At 41.0% G+C, this 15,946-nt stretch overlaps 1 protein-coding gene across 1 annotated transcript; it reads left to right on the forward strand.

Moving 5' to 3' along the window:
* The first annotated feature begins 327 nt into the window (after nucleotides 1-327).
* mysm1 (Myb-like, SWIRM and MPN domains 1) lies at nucleotides 328-14,224 on the forward strand. Its single transcript, XM_053489120.1, has 20 exons — nucleotides 328-394; nucleotides 801-873; nucleotides 1,715-1,785; nucleotides 1,877-1,942; nucleotides 2,052-2,124; nucleotides 2,209-2,307; nucleotides 3,599-4,043; nucleotides 4,150-4,345; nucleotides 4,432-4,562; nucleotides 4,965-5,068; nucleotides 5,236-5,313; nucleotides 5,519-5,601; nucleotides 5,684-5,738; nucleotides 5,826-5,876; nucleotides 8,490-8,564; nucleotides 8,992-9,180; nucleotides 11,348-11,480; nucleotides 11,659-11,764; nucleotides 13,503-13,560; nucleotides 13,649-14,224. The coding sequence occupies exons 1-20, from the start codon at nucleotides 336-338 to the stop codon at nucleotides 14,027-14,029; spliced, it is 2,526 nt and encodes an 841-aa protein (XP_053345095.1). The 5' UTR covers nucleotides 328-335; the 3' UTR covers nucleotides 14,030-14,224.
* The last annotated feature ends 1,722 nt before the right edge of the window (nucleotides 14,225-15,946 follow it).

The following is a 15,946-nucleotide window of genomic DNA, read 5'->3' on the forward strand; positions in this document are numbered from 1 at the left end:
GCAGAAACTGGAGTACCCGGAGGAAAACCCACCAAGCACGGTGAGAACATGCAAACTCCATGCACACACACGCACACACACACACACACACATACAGTCCCGAGGCGGGAATCGAACCCAGAGCCTGGAGGGGCAAGGTCACAGTGCTAACCACTAACCAGGAAATCAATAGATTAATTTAAACTTAATGTCAGGAGGATGTCTGATTTAGGGGACACCTGTATACTGTAGTTTGTAGGGTGCAGTACTTTCTCCAGGCCACGCGGTGTCGCTATGAGAAAAGAAACCCGGAAGGAAGCCGGTCTCTGCCGCTTTTAAATCTCTCGAGCAGTGTCATGGCGGACGAGGTGGATGTTGTTGATATTGAAGGAGACGAATGTGATGCAGACGATGGGTAAACACGCCTTTTAAATACATCACTGAGCTTTTCTAAACATTGTCATGAACAATACGTTTATTCCAGGATTCAGTAATGAGACCCGAGTGAGGCTGTGTTCCCACTCACTATCTAGTGCACTTGAAAGGGTGTTAAAACATAAAGTTTATGCTCTAATGACTGCACGCACTATAAAGGGACTGGCTGATATTAATGCATAAGGTTTTATTGATTATGGGGAAATTGTTAGTACTTTTCCTTCAAGCAGAAGAATGAGTTATTGTTTAGTGATTGTTTTATTTTCATCATGGGAATATTTTTTCCCTTAGACCCTGCCAAAAAAAAAAAAAAATTAACCCTGGTGATGTTACTACTCCTTATCAGTGTCATAAAGATCTCACCTTTTTGAAATTGTATTTTCCAGTGATGTTACAAGAGCAGTGATCCTACAGGATCAGTATTTACAGTCGGCATGGAAGACTGACCCTGCTGTGCTGGTAAGAGAAAGCTTGATAAATCAGTGCGTAAACATTGTCTGTGCACATCGCTCTTGTCTGTGGTGTCTGTAAACTCTGTCATCATTCTGAATAGCCATACCATTATGACCAATATTGCCTAATATTGGTAGGTTAATTTGCCACCAAAATATTGAGCCATGGCTTCTCATGATCCTGACCACTGCAGACCGGGAACGTCCCACAAGAGCTGCAGTTTTGGAGTCGCTCAGATCCAGTCGGCTAGACATCACAATTAAACCCTTGACACAGTAGCTACAATTACAATATCTCATTACTGTGGCATATATATACAATTAAATAAGTAAATAAATAAGTTTTGTCTCGCTTTCTTTTTTGGCCTACAGATACTTTTTGCAGGAATACTAATGTTTGTAAAAATTAATTTTTTGAAAGGTACCTTAATAATTATGAAGCCATAAATACTTTTGCACAGTACTGTATATGATATGCTCTAATTACTGTTGCAGGATCTTATAAAAAAAAAAAATGTTTACATTTTGCTTGCGATTTACACTGCGAAATAGGATTATCAAACCCATCATTTTGTATTTAAAAGTATTTATCAAGGCAAATAACGGTACAATTAAATAATTCAACAAGTCCATATTCTAAGTTTGTTGTTTTAATTACATATAAAAATGACACGGGGTATACATCATTTGGCTTGGTTTTATTATTTCTGTTTACTTTTCATAAATATAATACATATAATTTACATATTAAATCTTAAATATTTAATAGTGACATCAAACTTTATTTATTTGTAGTTATTTTGATCATCTATGTGGACTTTTCATGTTGTCTTGTTTGGTTCTTTCAGCCCTGGATGCTGGACAACTCGATCAGCGATGAGAACAGAGAGATCATCGAGAGCATGCTGCTGGAAGAACAATATCCTTATTTAAAGTCACTTCCTTTTTAGTACACTTTGAATCATCTGTGTTTTCTAAAAGCGTAGGTTAACATCCCTAACTTAGTTTACGTATTATTTTGCTGGAAAGAAGGTTCCCAAAGTGCCATGGACTGATGAAAAGCCTAAAGTTAAAAAGTGAGTAAAAATACGAGCTGTATTCTTTGAGCTGATCGAAGTGATATTACATGAATAAATCTAATCCGTTGACTGAAAATGAGTGTATACCGTGTGTGAATCTGCGCAGGTCACCAGTGAAGAGCTCCGGAGGATCTGCTCGTTGGGCACAAGATGAGAAAGATCTCTTTGAGAAGGGACTAGTGAGTTCTTATTTTGTCTTTGATTACAGCTGGCATGTAATCGTGTTAAAAATGTACACTAACACTGCTGTGATTTTGATCTAGGCTCAGTTTGGTCGGAGGTGGACTAAAATCGCCAAGCTGATTGGCACTAGGACTGTCCTTCAGGTGAAGAGCTATGCCAGGCAGTACTTTAAGAACAAGGTACGGCATAACGTAACAGACTTTGTATCTGCCTGCCATATTAATTCCACATCTATGCCTTTAGAAGTTCCTGAGGTGCCCAGAAAGTGAGGATTGATGTGTGGACGGTGCTGTGTACACATCAGCTCATGGACGCTTTAAATATATTATGTACTGATGCTTTCTTTATAAGTGTATCTATATCTGAAATTTGTGCACAATTTCAATAATGCTTCAGTAAATAGTTTTGCATAATTAATGCTAATTTTAGCCTATAAGAATTACACTGCCTGGCCAAAAAAGTCACCATTTTAGAAGGGAAACAACTGGGTTTAGAGCCCTTCAACACATTATCAAAACCTGGAAGGATAGTGCTAAACTGTCAACTGTGTTCGGAAAAGATCATGACTGGAGATCACTTAAACACTTTGTGTAGTTGCATAAGGAAAAAAGCAACATTGAATCCCATAGCAATGTTTAATACTGAAAGTAAGAGCATTTCCATACACACAATAATAATGAGGACTCCTTGTATTGGGACTTAACAGCAGCGTGTCTATAAGAGAGTCACTTGCCCGTGAGACAGTTTGCTAGAGAGCGTCAAGATTGGACTTTGGAGCAATGGAAAAAGGTCATGTGGTCTCATGAGTTCAGATTGATTTTATTTCATAGAGATGGGTGCTTCAGGGAAGGGTAAGAAGGGAAGCGTATGAAGCACCCATCATGCACACTGTACAAGCCTCTGGAGGCAGTGTTATGATCTGGGGTTGCTTTAGTTGGTCATGTCTCAGCAACGTTATGTACAGTAGCAATAAAAAAATCAGCTGACCGCCTTGAGTGTCCGTAATGACAAGTTATCATGTCTATGGAGGTTTCTTCTCTGAATATGAATTAAAGGCATATTCTAGGAGTCAGATTTTAAAAGTGTGGTTTGGGGCATGACAAATTATTTTTATAATACTAAAAATTATTATACTATAATTTTAAAATTTCACCACATCGTGTGCTATAATCAAAGCTAAAGATGATTGAAAGAAATGTGAGTTTTGTTTGTTTTAGCCAGGCAGTGTACTGCGTAATACTGCACTGAGTTATGTATAATTATGTAAGGTTTCTTTGAGGCACCTTTTATTATCCGGTTTGACTTCTGACAGATCAATTACAGTTCCTTTAATAACTAATTTAAGTCCACAACAAACCCTGATCAGCTCAGTTATCCTAGTTATTATTTCATTCTCTTCTTACTTGACTCTACACTAATGAATCACAAGAATTTACAGAATTGATCTTTGGTTTGTCTTTTACCCTAAAGGCTAAAGCTAAAAGTCATGCTGAAGTGTCTTCCACTAAGCCCCAGAGTTCACTGCTTCATGCACTACCATCTGGATCCATCCCGCCATCTGTCCCTCCTCAGACTGCAGCTCTGGCCAACGCTGTACGCATCGAAAGGCTGTCTGACGACGAAGATGTGGATATCACCGATGACCTGAGCGATGACACGAGTCAGCCTGAGAACCAGTTAGACTTCAGGGACGAGCCTCAAGACCAGAGAGGTGAAATTCAGACAGCTTTCTCTACGGGAGAACCAGAGAGACAGGTGGAGATGTCTGCTACATCTGCTGAGGTCGTCACCGAAGGGAACAGCAGCAGCTGCTGTCAGACTGTGACCGAGCCAGAACCTGGAGATCATAGAGAGTCTTGGTGTACAAAGGCACAGTGCCAGCATGACGAGGAGGAGGAGGAGGAGGGTGTTGAAGGTAGTTCTTAAGTAATAGCTGTAAATTTACTTAAACAGCAATTATATTCTTACTCTGCATTAAAAACTAGCATTGTTGACATTGGTGTTTGTTCTTTGATAAAAAGCCGAGAAGAGTCCACTAGAGGACACAGATGACCAGGACGAAGAGGAGGAGCTGAAGCCCCCTGAACAGGAAGTAACACTAGACACAAGCACCATCACAGAGGAAGAAAAGCAGGCCATCCCAGAATTCTTTGAGGGTCGCTTGTCAAAGACACCAGAACGATATCTGAAAATCCGCAACTACATACTGGACCAGTGGTGAGTACAGACTGGATCCTTATGGGTTTATGAGGCTCAATCGACTGTCATGTCATGTCATATGTGTGTATGTTTGTGTGTGTTAGGGAGAAGAGCAAACCCAAGTACTTGAATAAGACGTCAGTGCGTCCGGGCTTGAAGAACTGCGGAGATGTGAACTGCATTGGCCGAATACACACCTACCTGGAGCTCATCGGGGCGATCAACTTCAACTGTGGTAATACTCCTGATGCCGGGCTAGTTTGTCTACCAGTTGTTTTTGTGTCAAGGTGTGTGTAGTTACATTTGAAAAAAGCATAATTTATTAAGCACAGAATGCAGTCTTTCCTGTGAATATTGGGATAAGTTACTGTGAAACGCTGGGATAAGTGTATTAGTGTAGCAGAGGATTATTTCGAGAAAGAAATGGAGTTTTTACTTTTTTAACTGTGTTCTGTTATTCAAACCAGGACTTTATTAAGTCCTGGTTTGATTTAAACACTCCTTGTGGCTCTGCATCTCAGGCTGTACCACACCACACAATCAAGTCTTATTATTCTGTAACATTAAGCCCTGGAATATGTGGTATTATTTGTATTTTGATTATGATATAAGTATGTTCCTTCTTCCCACTCCACAGAGCAGGCTATCTATAACCGTCCTCGGCCGGTGGACCGCTCGCGTCTGAAGGAAAGCAGAGACAGTCTGGAGGCCTATCAGCTGGCTCAGAGACTACAGTCCATGGTGACTATCAATGTAGAAACACAGTCTGTGTTCATTTCTATAGCATCCCAAATCAGATCACTGACTCTGTATTCTCTCACCTCATGTTAGTAAATACACTGAGATACACTAGATTTGTGCCTGCTGTGCCTTTTTGGGTTATATTTATTTGTCTGTTTGTCTTGTAGCGCACGAGGAAACGACGAGTCCGAGATGCCTTTGGGAACTGGCGCCATCCCAAAGACCTGGAGGGACAGACGTATGAGGTAAAGAAATGACATGAAGTACTCAGTATTTTATACTGACAAAATTTGTGTAGGAAATAATCTTCCTGTAAGGTTGTTCATATTTTGCCAACCAGTCACAGGTTTAATGCATGAATTTATTGTCAGTCCACTACTTATTGTGTTTGGAAAGTGATTTACAGATTATGTCTAAAAGTTTTAATTAGTAGTCCTTTGTACCTGTTAGCATCTAAGTGCAGAGGAAATGGCCCTTAGGAGAGAGGAGATGAGAAAGAGGCAGCCAAAACCCAGCAAACTCCCTAAACGAGGGTGAGTGTGTATCTGTATCACTCTGTCAGCTCATGTGTTTTAGGACAAGATTTGTAGAAATAAAGTTATTTTGGCTCCGCAGCTCTTTCGATCCTTTCCAGCTCATCCAGTGTAAAACCTTCGGAGAGGAGAGACAGGTAAAGCTCCTGCAGTTACACTGGTTGCACAGTATATCTGCGTGAAGTGTATAATTATGTAAACTGTATCTTTTCTATGATCCTCAGGAACCGTTCCGAGTCATAGTGTGTGCAGAAGCCCTGGTCGTCATGGATGTGGTATGTTCACAGTGCTTGATTATGAAATAAAGAAACGGAATAAATAAGAATAGCAGCTGTACAGCACCACAATACACACACTGGAGTCACTTTAGTGAGAGATCAAATTCTATTCATTCATCCATCCATCTTTAACCGCTTATCCAAAGTTGTGTAGCAGGGGTAGCAACAGGGAACCCCAAACTTCCCTTTCCCCAGCCACCTTAGCTAACTCTGACTGGGGAATACCGAGGCATTTCGGAGATATAATCTTTCCATCTAGTCCTTGGTCTGCCCCATGGTCTCCTTCCAGCTGGACGTGCCAAGAACACCTCCCTAGGGAGGCGTCCTGGTGACATCCTTACTAGATGCCCGAACCACCTCAACTGACTCCTTTCTATGCAAAGGAGCTCTACTCTGAGTTTCTCACGAATGACTGAGCTTTCATTTTATCTCTAAGCGAAAAGCCAGCTACCCATTTCACCTACTTGTATTCGCGATCTTGTCCTTGTCATGACCCAACGCTCATGACTATAGGTGGGGGATTGAAACAAAGATCGACCGGTAGATTGGGAGCTTTGCCTTTTGGCTCAGCTCTCTTTTTGTCAAAACAGTGTGGTAAAGCGAGGGCAATACTGCCCCCTTTGCTCCGATTCTCCGGCCAACCTCTGGTCCGCTGTTCCACGACCATGACGGAATCCACATTGTTCCTCTTCAATACTGTATGTGTTTCGACAGTTGGCCGAACTCTTCTTTCCAGCACCTTAGAGTACACTTTTCCAGAGAGGCTGAGTAGTGTAATGCCCCTATAGTTGGCACACACCCTCTTGTCCCCCTTTTTGAAAAGTGGAACCACCACCCCAGTCTGCCACTCCTTATGCATTGTCCCGGACTTCCACGCAATGTTGAAGAGGCGTGTCAAACAAGACAGTCCCCCAACACCCAGAGCCTTCAGCATTTCCAGACGGATCTCGTCAATTGCCGGGGCTTTGCCCCAGTAAAGTTGTTTGACTACCTCAGTGACCTCGCCCAGGGCGATCAACGCCGACCCCCTGTCGTCCTCCTGCTCTGTCTCTTCAACAGAGGGTGAATTAGTCAGGTTCAGAAGGTTCCGCAAAGTGCTTTTTCCACCGCCTGATTACCTCCTCAGTTGAGGTCAGCAGTGTCCCATTCTTGCTGTACACAGCTTGGGTGGTTCCCCGTTTCCCCCTGAAACGTTCCCCCCGTTGCCAGATGGTTTTTCAGAAGCACCTTGGTGCCACCCGAAAGTCCTTCTCCATGGATTCTTCGAGCTCCTCCCACACCCACTGCTTTGCATCTGCTGCTGCTGCTGTCCTTCTTGCCCCAAGATACCTTGCAACTGCTTCTTGAGTCCCCCAGGATAACATATTCCTGAAGGACTCCTTTTTTAGTCAGACAGCTCCCTAACCACAGGTGTCCACCATGCTGTTCAAGAGTTACTGTCCCTTGAGGCACCCAGAACCTTAAGACCACAGCTCACAGCTGCAGCTTCAGCAATAGAAGCTTTGAACATTGATTTAATGTACCCAGCTCCTACATGAATGCTGAAAAAGCTCTGCTGGAGGTGGGAATTGGTCCCAATTTACCCACACTACTCCATTGAGCTTACCAGGTCTGTCCAGTGGGTTCCCCTGCCAACTGACCCATCTCACCACCAGATGGTGATCAGTTGACAGCTCCACCCCTCTCTTTACTCGAGTGTCCAAGACATATGGCTTCAGGTCAGATGATACGATCACAAAATCGATCAGGGTCACTTTACTTTCTCCTCATTTTTTCATGGGGTTATTTAAACCATATTTAGTCTGGCTCCTCGTCTAAAACCACTTTGCCTTAGGAGACCCTATCAGGAGCACATGGCTCCAGACAACACTGCTCCCAGGTTCATGAAGGCATGCAAACCTCTCCACCACGATAAGGTGAAGAAGAGCATTTCAGACACACGTACAGTAATGTGATGCAATGTCACAGGATTGGGACTAAACAGCCATTAGTCCATATAAAAAACACTTGTTATTGAGACAAAGGCGAAGGAAAAGGCTTAAGCTTTGCCAGAGAGCATGACAATTGGACTTTAAAATAATGGAAAAAAGTTATATGGTCTGATTAGTCCAGATTGACCCTATACCGGAGTGATGCACCCATCATGCCTGCACTGTACAATCCTCTGGAGGCAGTGTTATAACTTGGGGTTGCTTCAGTTGGTCAGGTTGGTCAAAAACTGTTGCTTCAGTTGGTCAGGTTGGTCAAAAAAATGAAGTCAGCTGACAACCTGAATGTACTGAATAACCAGTTTATCACATCTGTGGAGTTTTTCTTCCCTGATGGTACAGGCATATTCTGAATACTGAAGAGGTAGATAAATGAAAACGAAAAATGCTTTGGCCATGCACTGTATCATACAGACATTTAGAGCACTAAAACATGTGTGTGTGTGTCATATACATGTACTACATTTCATGACTTGTATGCAATCTTTGGCTGTCTAAATTACCATAATTTTTAATCCTGTTTATTTTTCCATATATAATCAAAAGTATCTCCAGATGATCTCGTGCTTTTTATTTAACACAAGGCTGCTTTGTAAAAAATGGTTTCTCTGTCATGTGCCAGCATGCCCATGTCTCTATGGGAGAGGTGATCGGACTCCTGGGTGGATCATACAACCATGAGGACAAAGTATTAAGAGTAAGAGTAATGTCTACAGAAATTTGAAAGATTCATCATGAAATGGTATTAAATGATAGCTGTGAAAGTGTTATTGTTAGTAATACGGACAGGAGTTTGTGGACACCTGACTATTACAGTCGTATGTGGTTTTTTTTTTTTTTTTTTTGAACGTTTACTCCAGAATTTGTAGTGTTGAAGTGTTTAGTTAGTGCTCTGCACAGGACACTTGAGTTCTTCCACTCCAGCCTTAACACACCATGTCTTCATGGAGCTGGCTTTATGCACATGGGCATTGTCCTGCTGGAACAGGAAAAACAGCTGCTTACAAAGACACTTTGTACAGTTATGTACATTTTCTGGAAAAACAGCTATGGGTGTAATGGTCAGGTATCCACATAAATTTACAGTGTATGTATCTGATGTGTGTGCTTATGTGTGTGTATAGATTTGCACAGCAGAACCATGTAACAGTCTCAGCACTGGAATGCAGTGTGAAATGGATCCAGTCTCGCAGACTCAAGCATCTGAGATGCTTGGGCTTAAAGGTCACAGTGTGGTTGGCTGGTATCACTCGCATCCAGCTTTTGACCCAAACCCTTCCCTCAGAGATATTGACACTCAGGCCAAGTACCAGGTATAAATGTTGCTTAAAGTATAAGGAGTTTGGTTTCTTGATATTTTTTATTTATATTGTACTTTAAGCTTAGGGTTTTTTTATTATTATTTTTTTTTAGTTCTAATAAACTCTTAGGAAACGCTAACTCATTCCACAGGGCTAATCTCCACCACTAGTAGTTGGGTATCGTTTGGGTTTTTTGCCAAATCGATACTTTTAAAACGGTACCGGTGCCAAAACGGTGCCTGAACCGATACTTTACAAAAGGCACAAAATGATGGTGGATGACTCAAGAATACATTTTTATTGAACAAAAAATTGAATGCTTAAAATTGAACAATATATTAAAAGTTTAAAGTAAATATGAATACATAAGTAAATACAAAAAAACTAAACAAACATAAGCCACCTTATGTCACTGCTGTAGTACTAGCAGAAAAGCCATTTTTATAGACAGTGTAAATATGTATTTTACAAATCGTTTGACCATTGGTTAGCATGAATGCAAGATTTGCATTTTGTAATTAACATTACATTAGCCTACTACTAACCTGCGGAAAGGCTGCTGTCGTCATCATAATCATGGACTCCTTTTTGCTACGGTTGGTATGACTGGGGCTGGGGTCGCCCACACCAATAATGCCAGCTGTTTCCGCAGGCTGGTAAACACGGTGCCTCCCTCTGCTTTTAACCTTATTTTGTGCCCTCATATGTTTTCTTTTAAGCAGTTTCATTAAAACACCAGTGAATCAGACGTTTTAAGTGCAGGAGGAAAAGGCAGAGAATATTCTGTAAAGAAAGCCTCAGAATGGGGAGATCACTTATGACGCAGAGAGGGGTATGTGGGTGGAATCCAGTGAATCAGAAGGTGGAGTGCGAGAGGAACCCCTGGCTTGAGTGGCAAAGTGGCACATTTGCCAGCCCAGAGTTGATCTGCTTCGCGAACAGAGGATGCGAGTGCACAGATTTATTCTCCAGTGCTCCATAGTCACCTCATGCATTCACACCTGACACCAATTATCCTAATTAGGAGGCCCAATTATCCTAAATTAGAAAAGGACAAAAGCGTTGTAGTTGTTAGCACTGTCGCCTTGCACTTCCTGGGTCCGGATTTCCGTCTCTGTGTGCATGGAGGTTGCATGTTCCCTCAGTGCTTGGTGGGTTTCCTCTGGGTACTCCGGTTTCCTCCCACAGTCCAAAGATATGCAGGTTAGGCTAATTGGCGTTCCTAAATTTCCCGTAGTGTGTGAATGAGTGTGTGTATGTGTGTGTGCCCTGCGATGGATTGGCACCTTGTGCCCTGCCTCGTGCCCTCGCCTCCTCCGATAGGCTCCAGGTCCCCGCGACCCTGAATACAGGATAAAGTGGTATAGAAGATGAGTAAGTAAGTGAGAGAAAAAGACAAACTTTTGCTTAAATGACATTCTGTGGCATCTGTATAAAAATCTTAGGATGATTTTAAAACTGTAACTTGACATGCAGACAGTTTTTTGTTATTGGCACCCTTTGGGCCACCTTGCATGAATGAGGGGTGTTTAAGTCAAACCGGGACTTGTAATTAAATTTTTCGTGATTGAATGCGTAAAACCATTTGACATTTACAGAAGACTTTAAGTACAGTTATGAGACTCTTAGCTTCAGTAAAGAGAAGAAGGCCATATTTTCTATGTCTGAGATCCCCGTCGAGGTGGCTTGGCGCCCACTGCAATCGTTCCCATGAACATTTAGTGAGTGGAATGCCTGATCTCTGAAAATGAACGGATAACTTGTTGCCAACTTGGTGAAGAGATGGATCTGTCACACAATCATTCATGAACACCACTTGTGAGGAACTTGGCTGATAATTATTGCGACATCCCCAGTACAATCCTGACCTCGCTCCAAGCCATTTTAATGTTTGGGCTGTTAAAGAAGCTCTTGGGAGGCCAGCGTTTAAGACGTAAAGCATTTCTGCTTTAATGGTATTCAAGTGATAGTGTAATACTGGGATAAGTGCATTAGTGTAACAGGGGATTATAGCGAGAAATAAAGGGAGTGTTAGTCTCATAACTGCGTTCTTTTATTCTGCACAATCAAAAGTCCCAGCACACCGGAGATCAGCACACCTGGGAATGCCCATGTCTACATCTAGAGCAGTAATGAACAACTCTCTCTCTCTCTAACGTCTGTTTTCTCTGACCTTCAGAATTATTTCTCTCGAGGAGGAGCTCCCTTTATAGGCATGATTGTGAGCCCGTACAACCCCAGCAACTCGTCCCCTGTGTCTCAGAATACGTGTCTGTTGGTGCAGGAAGAGATCGGATCTGCTGGCACTCAGAGTGTGTACTTAACTTCTTTTTAACTTAAAGTGCAAACTATACACAATACATAGTTTTGGAGACTTTATTTCCCCAGGTGTAATTATATAGAAGTAGTAGTTCTTGAAGACTTTTAAAGACCTTCAGTATACATTTTTGTGTAAAATATAATATTCTGTGCTGTATGCGTTTGTCTTAGAGCTTCCGTACAAGTTTGAGTATAAAGTCTCCAGTGAGCCTCCAGATGTGTCTGAAGTGATGAGAAGAGCAGAATGGGTGGTGTTCAAGTACAGGCAGTCGTATGGGTTAGTATATTTCTGTCCTTCACGACAACCACCTTTTTAAATATTACCACATATGCATTGAAAATGTTAACACATTACTCCTGCATGCTTTCAACTTATCCTATTGTATCTAATTGATAGATTTTGTGAATTTTAAAATCAGTATGTGTATGAGACCGATAGGAGTCTTACAGATGCCATTCAAAAATTTTAATTCACTGTTCTTAGATTCTCAAGGAAATATGATAAATAACTCATATTTTGTTGCATCCATGAGCAATCAGAATTATTTAAATCTAGTGCCAGTTAATCAGTACGAATGTGATGCGGCTGTAGACATGGGGGCGCAGGCCAAGTGCCGAAGGCATCAAAGCTGTGCTGATATTCAGTTCAACAGCATGACCTTGATGAGTGTGATATTGCTTTTAAACAAAAGTTTCACAAACACCATTTATTATTAACAGATTATGATTTGTTCAGCCAGTTATTTAACCAACACATACCCTTCTGCGCCGGGAGAAACTAACTAATGTGGCTGATGGAGCCGGCGACCGACAATTACCGTAATTAACAAGGGTGAAAGTAGTTGTAAGTCCTTACTGGATTTATCCAGTATTTATTTACTGGATACTAAATTGATGTAAACTTTAAAGCACTTTTTGTAAGTTGCTCTGGATAAAAGCATCTGCCAAATGCCCAAATGTAAATGTAGCTAAAAGGTGAGGAGAATAAACCATGGCGTGTTGTACAGTCATGTAAATCTCTTAAGTTTCTCTGTATATTTTCACATAGTGTGCTATGTATGGTATACACTCTCTTTGTCTCACACTCACACTCACACACACACACACACACACACACACACACACACACACACACACACACACACACACACACACACACACACCAAGTAGTGCCCTTGATCAGGGGTTGAAGAGTGATTTGGCATTCAGCCTTGTGTTAAAAAATGGTTAGCTTTGTAGCCGTAAAAATAATAGTTCAGTGGTGTTTCGTATCTACTTTGAAGCAATTATTAAGGAGGTCAAGTGTTGCTGGGATTTGGCAGTCAGTACTACAGTCTATACAGGTACAGACCTACTTTCACCCATGCTGGTGACCAAGAGTTAGTGTGATTAGTGGTTATTAGAGCACCGGTGACATGGAGTGATGGATAGAGTTAAACGTCCTGGTGCTGTTACCGTCTATTATCACTGCTCATGGAAACCCTCTCGTCCAATCAGATAACTCGTTTGAAACTAACTGTTGTATGATGCATAATCAGAAATTTTTCTTTCAGGTAAACGCAGTACCTCTCTGAAAACATTTCAAGTTTATTTCCACTGTCATAGATTGAAGAATTCAGTTTATTTTATGTAAAAACACTTTTTGTTTTGACAGGCACTTTGATTAGGAACATCTATACACTTGCATATTCATGTACTTATTTAACGAAACAATCCGGTTGTGGGAGTGCAAAAAAAACAAAAAAAACAAAAACATCCTGGTCATGAGCTTTAGTAAACCTTTAGAAATTATGTCAAATCCCAGATCAGCACATGACATTTTCTTTATTCTGATATATGATGTGAACACAATTTAAAGCTCTTGACCTGTGGCTGCATGATTTTTTTTGGACTGCCACATGATTGGCTAATCAGATAACTAAAAGTGTTCCTAATACAGACAGCATGTGTACATTCAGTAAAAGTGTTTATTGATTTGTTCTAAAGCAGTTTGAGCAAATGTTGTTCTCCTGCAGGTCTGTGCCTATGAAAAGACTCTACCGCAGAGATTCCTCACTCACATGTCTTGAAAAGGTAATGACCTACAGTACAGTAAGGACAAGCTTTTATTCACATTCCCTTCAAATATGTGGTGTTTAAGTGAACTATAATTGTTCCACAGATGCTCACGTCACTTAGGAAGATTCTTACAGAGATCCCTGAGGCTGAGACGCTTCTGGTCCAGATTGAAGCCTTGTTCATTACACATTTCATAGATAAGGGAAAGATCGAGCAAGCTTCTGGCTCCACGACGAACTTTCACGATGAGTTTAAACACACATTCAGCACCTCCGAGCTGATGGACAGTAGTGAGGTCTTGTACTACGAGGATCTGGGTTCTGCAGACGAGCAGCCCATCATTAAAGCTAGCAGTTCTGATAAAGGTTTTAATGGCTCAAGTTCTGCGAACCAAGTAATAGTTGGTGAAGAAGTAAATATTAAAGTTGTAGCATCAACAGAACATGAGTATTCACATTCATCTGATCTGATAAGCAGTGATTAATTTATTAAGGAACATTCCTGTTACTGCAGATGCTAATATACTGTAGTTCATCTGTATTTTGTAGACCAAATCATTTGCTGCCTAGTGTACCTCATGTTAATGCAATTACATCTCATTGTAGCACCACAGTTGTATTGAAAGCTAGTCAGTGCTAACCAAGTGTACTGTTATGTAGCTTAAAAGTTTTGTATGAGTTTTGTTTCTCTCTCTCTCTCTTTCCCTCTTTCCCTCTCCATTATCTGTCAATTGTTCACTTTTATTAAATGTTAAAAATGTCTCCCATTTAGCTGGTTCCAAAAAAAGCAAAAACGAATTAATTAGGATCTCTTTAATATTTCTGAATCCTACAGTGTTGTGTATATGTATGTATATATAAATCAAATCTGGACTCACTAGACTCACCTCATTTGAAACACTATCACAATAGAGGGTCAGGCTTGACTTTACTCTCAAAACAGCTTCAATCCTGCATGTCATGGATTTTACCATTTTTCAGGTGTAGGTTCATGCTGTTCATTTCTGAATCATCAGAACTGGATTTAGCTGTCCAGTTTCCTGTGCCCAATGCAGCCTGAGCTTTCTATTCTTGGCTGAAAGAAGTGGAACCTCACTTTGTCTTCTGCTGTTGTAGCCCATGCGGTTATCTTGAGTTATTGCCATCTTAAACCAGTCTGTCAGTTTTCTGTTGACCCCTCAACTTCTGCAGAACTGTTGCCCATTAATGTTTTTTTCCGCTTTATTTGGACTATTCTGAGTAAACTCGAGATAATTTTGGGTGCAAGGGGCAAGAGACTAGAAGTAGGCACTCCATCTGTCACTTACATTCACTCTATGGTTAAAATCCCTGACGGAACATACAGTACACTGCCTGGCCAAAAAGCGAAATTGCACATTTCAAGATTTCATTGACCATCGATGCATTGATTCCAGCATGGAGTGTTGGCAAATTCATGTGTGAAAATTATTCCTAATGCTCCCAGAAACTCACTTTCACAGTTTGAATCCTGGAATATTCCTGTGCCATCAGGAATGAAAAACTCAATTTATGTGATAACATGGTCATTCGGTACATTCGGGTCATTAGCTGATTTCATTTAATTGCCACATAATAGGTCTCGACCTGACCAACTGAAGCAACTTCACAACACTGATTCCAGAGGCATATACAATAAGATATGTATGAAGATTGCATCACTTCCTGTGCTTCCCTTCTTACCCTGATGCGACTGTCACTCTGAAATAGGGTCAATTTGGATTCCTCTAAACACATGACCTTTTCCCATTGCTCCAAAGTTCAAGATTTATTCTCCCTAGAAAACCAAAGCAAAGAGACTGATGTGTCTCACTAATAAGTGGTTTTCTTTAGACCACACAGCTGTTTAGTCCCAATCCTAGGAGTTCTCGTCACATCGTCCATTTGGAAATGCGGTCACTTTCGATATTTAACATAACTCAGATTTGTACTGTCTTTATCTTTTACCATGCATTTTTACTAAGCATTTAAATAATCTCCATTCTTCCACAAAGTCGATGGTTCAGTACCGTCCTGAGCAGGTATTAATAATGTGCTGAAGCTTTACTAACCCGATGATATTTTCCCCATTCTGATAGTTGATGTGAAAATTACATTCCATTGCTGTATCTACTGCGCACAATGTTATGACTAGGGTGTACAGACGTTCTCTTTAAAGTGCTTGAGAAAGTCCAACTTTCTGTAACATAGTTAGCATTAGTGATGTCAAAAGGAATTCTAAACCTGTCATCTTATGATGTTTGAAGGGCTTAGGGCTCTGGGTGTAAGGATTAATAATTGGTTTTGATTATATAATTTTAGTTACTCACTCACACATCATCTATACTGCTTTATCCTGTGTACTGGGTCACTATGCCTAAATGGGGTGCCAATCCATTGCAGGG

The sequence above is a fragment of the Clarias gariepinus genome, chromosome 27, assembly GCF_024256425.1.
Source record: "Clarias gariepinus isolate MV-2021 ecotype Netherlands chromosome 27, CGAR_prim_01v2, whole genome shotgun sequence".
Taxonomy (NCBI): domain Eukaryota; kingdom Metazoa; phylum Chordata; class Actinopteri; order Siluriformes; family Clariidae; genus Clarias; species Clarias gariepinus.

Coding starts and splice junctions, on each gene's coding strand:
- mysm1 (XM_053489120.1), top strand. CDS start 336: ATGGCGGACGAGGTGGATGTTGTTGATATTGAAGGAGACGAATGTGAT. Junction 1,786..1,876: donor AGCATGCTGCTGGAAGAACA/ATATCCTTATTT, acceptor AACTTAGTTTAC/GTATTATTTTGCTGGAAAGA. Junction 5,877..8,489: donor CCCTGGTCGTCATGGATGTG/GTATGTTCACAG, acceptor GTCATGTGCCAG/CATGCCCATGTCTCTATGGG.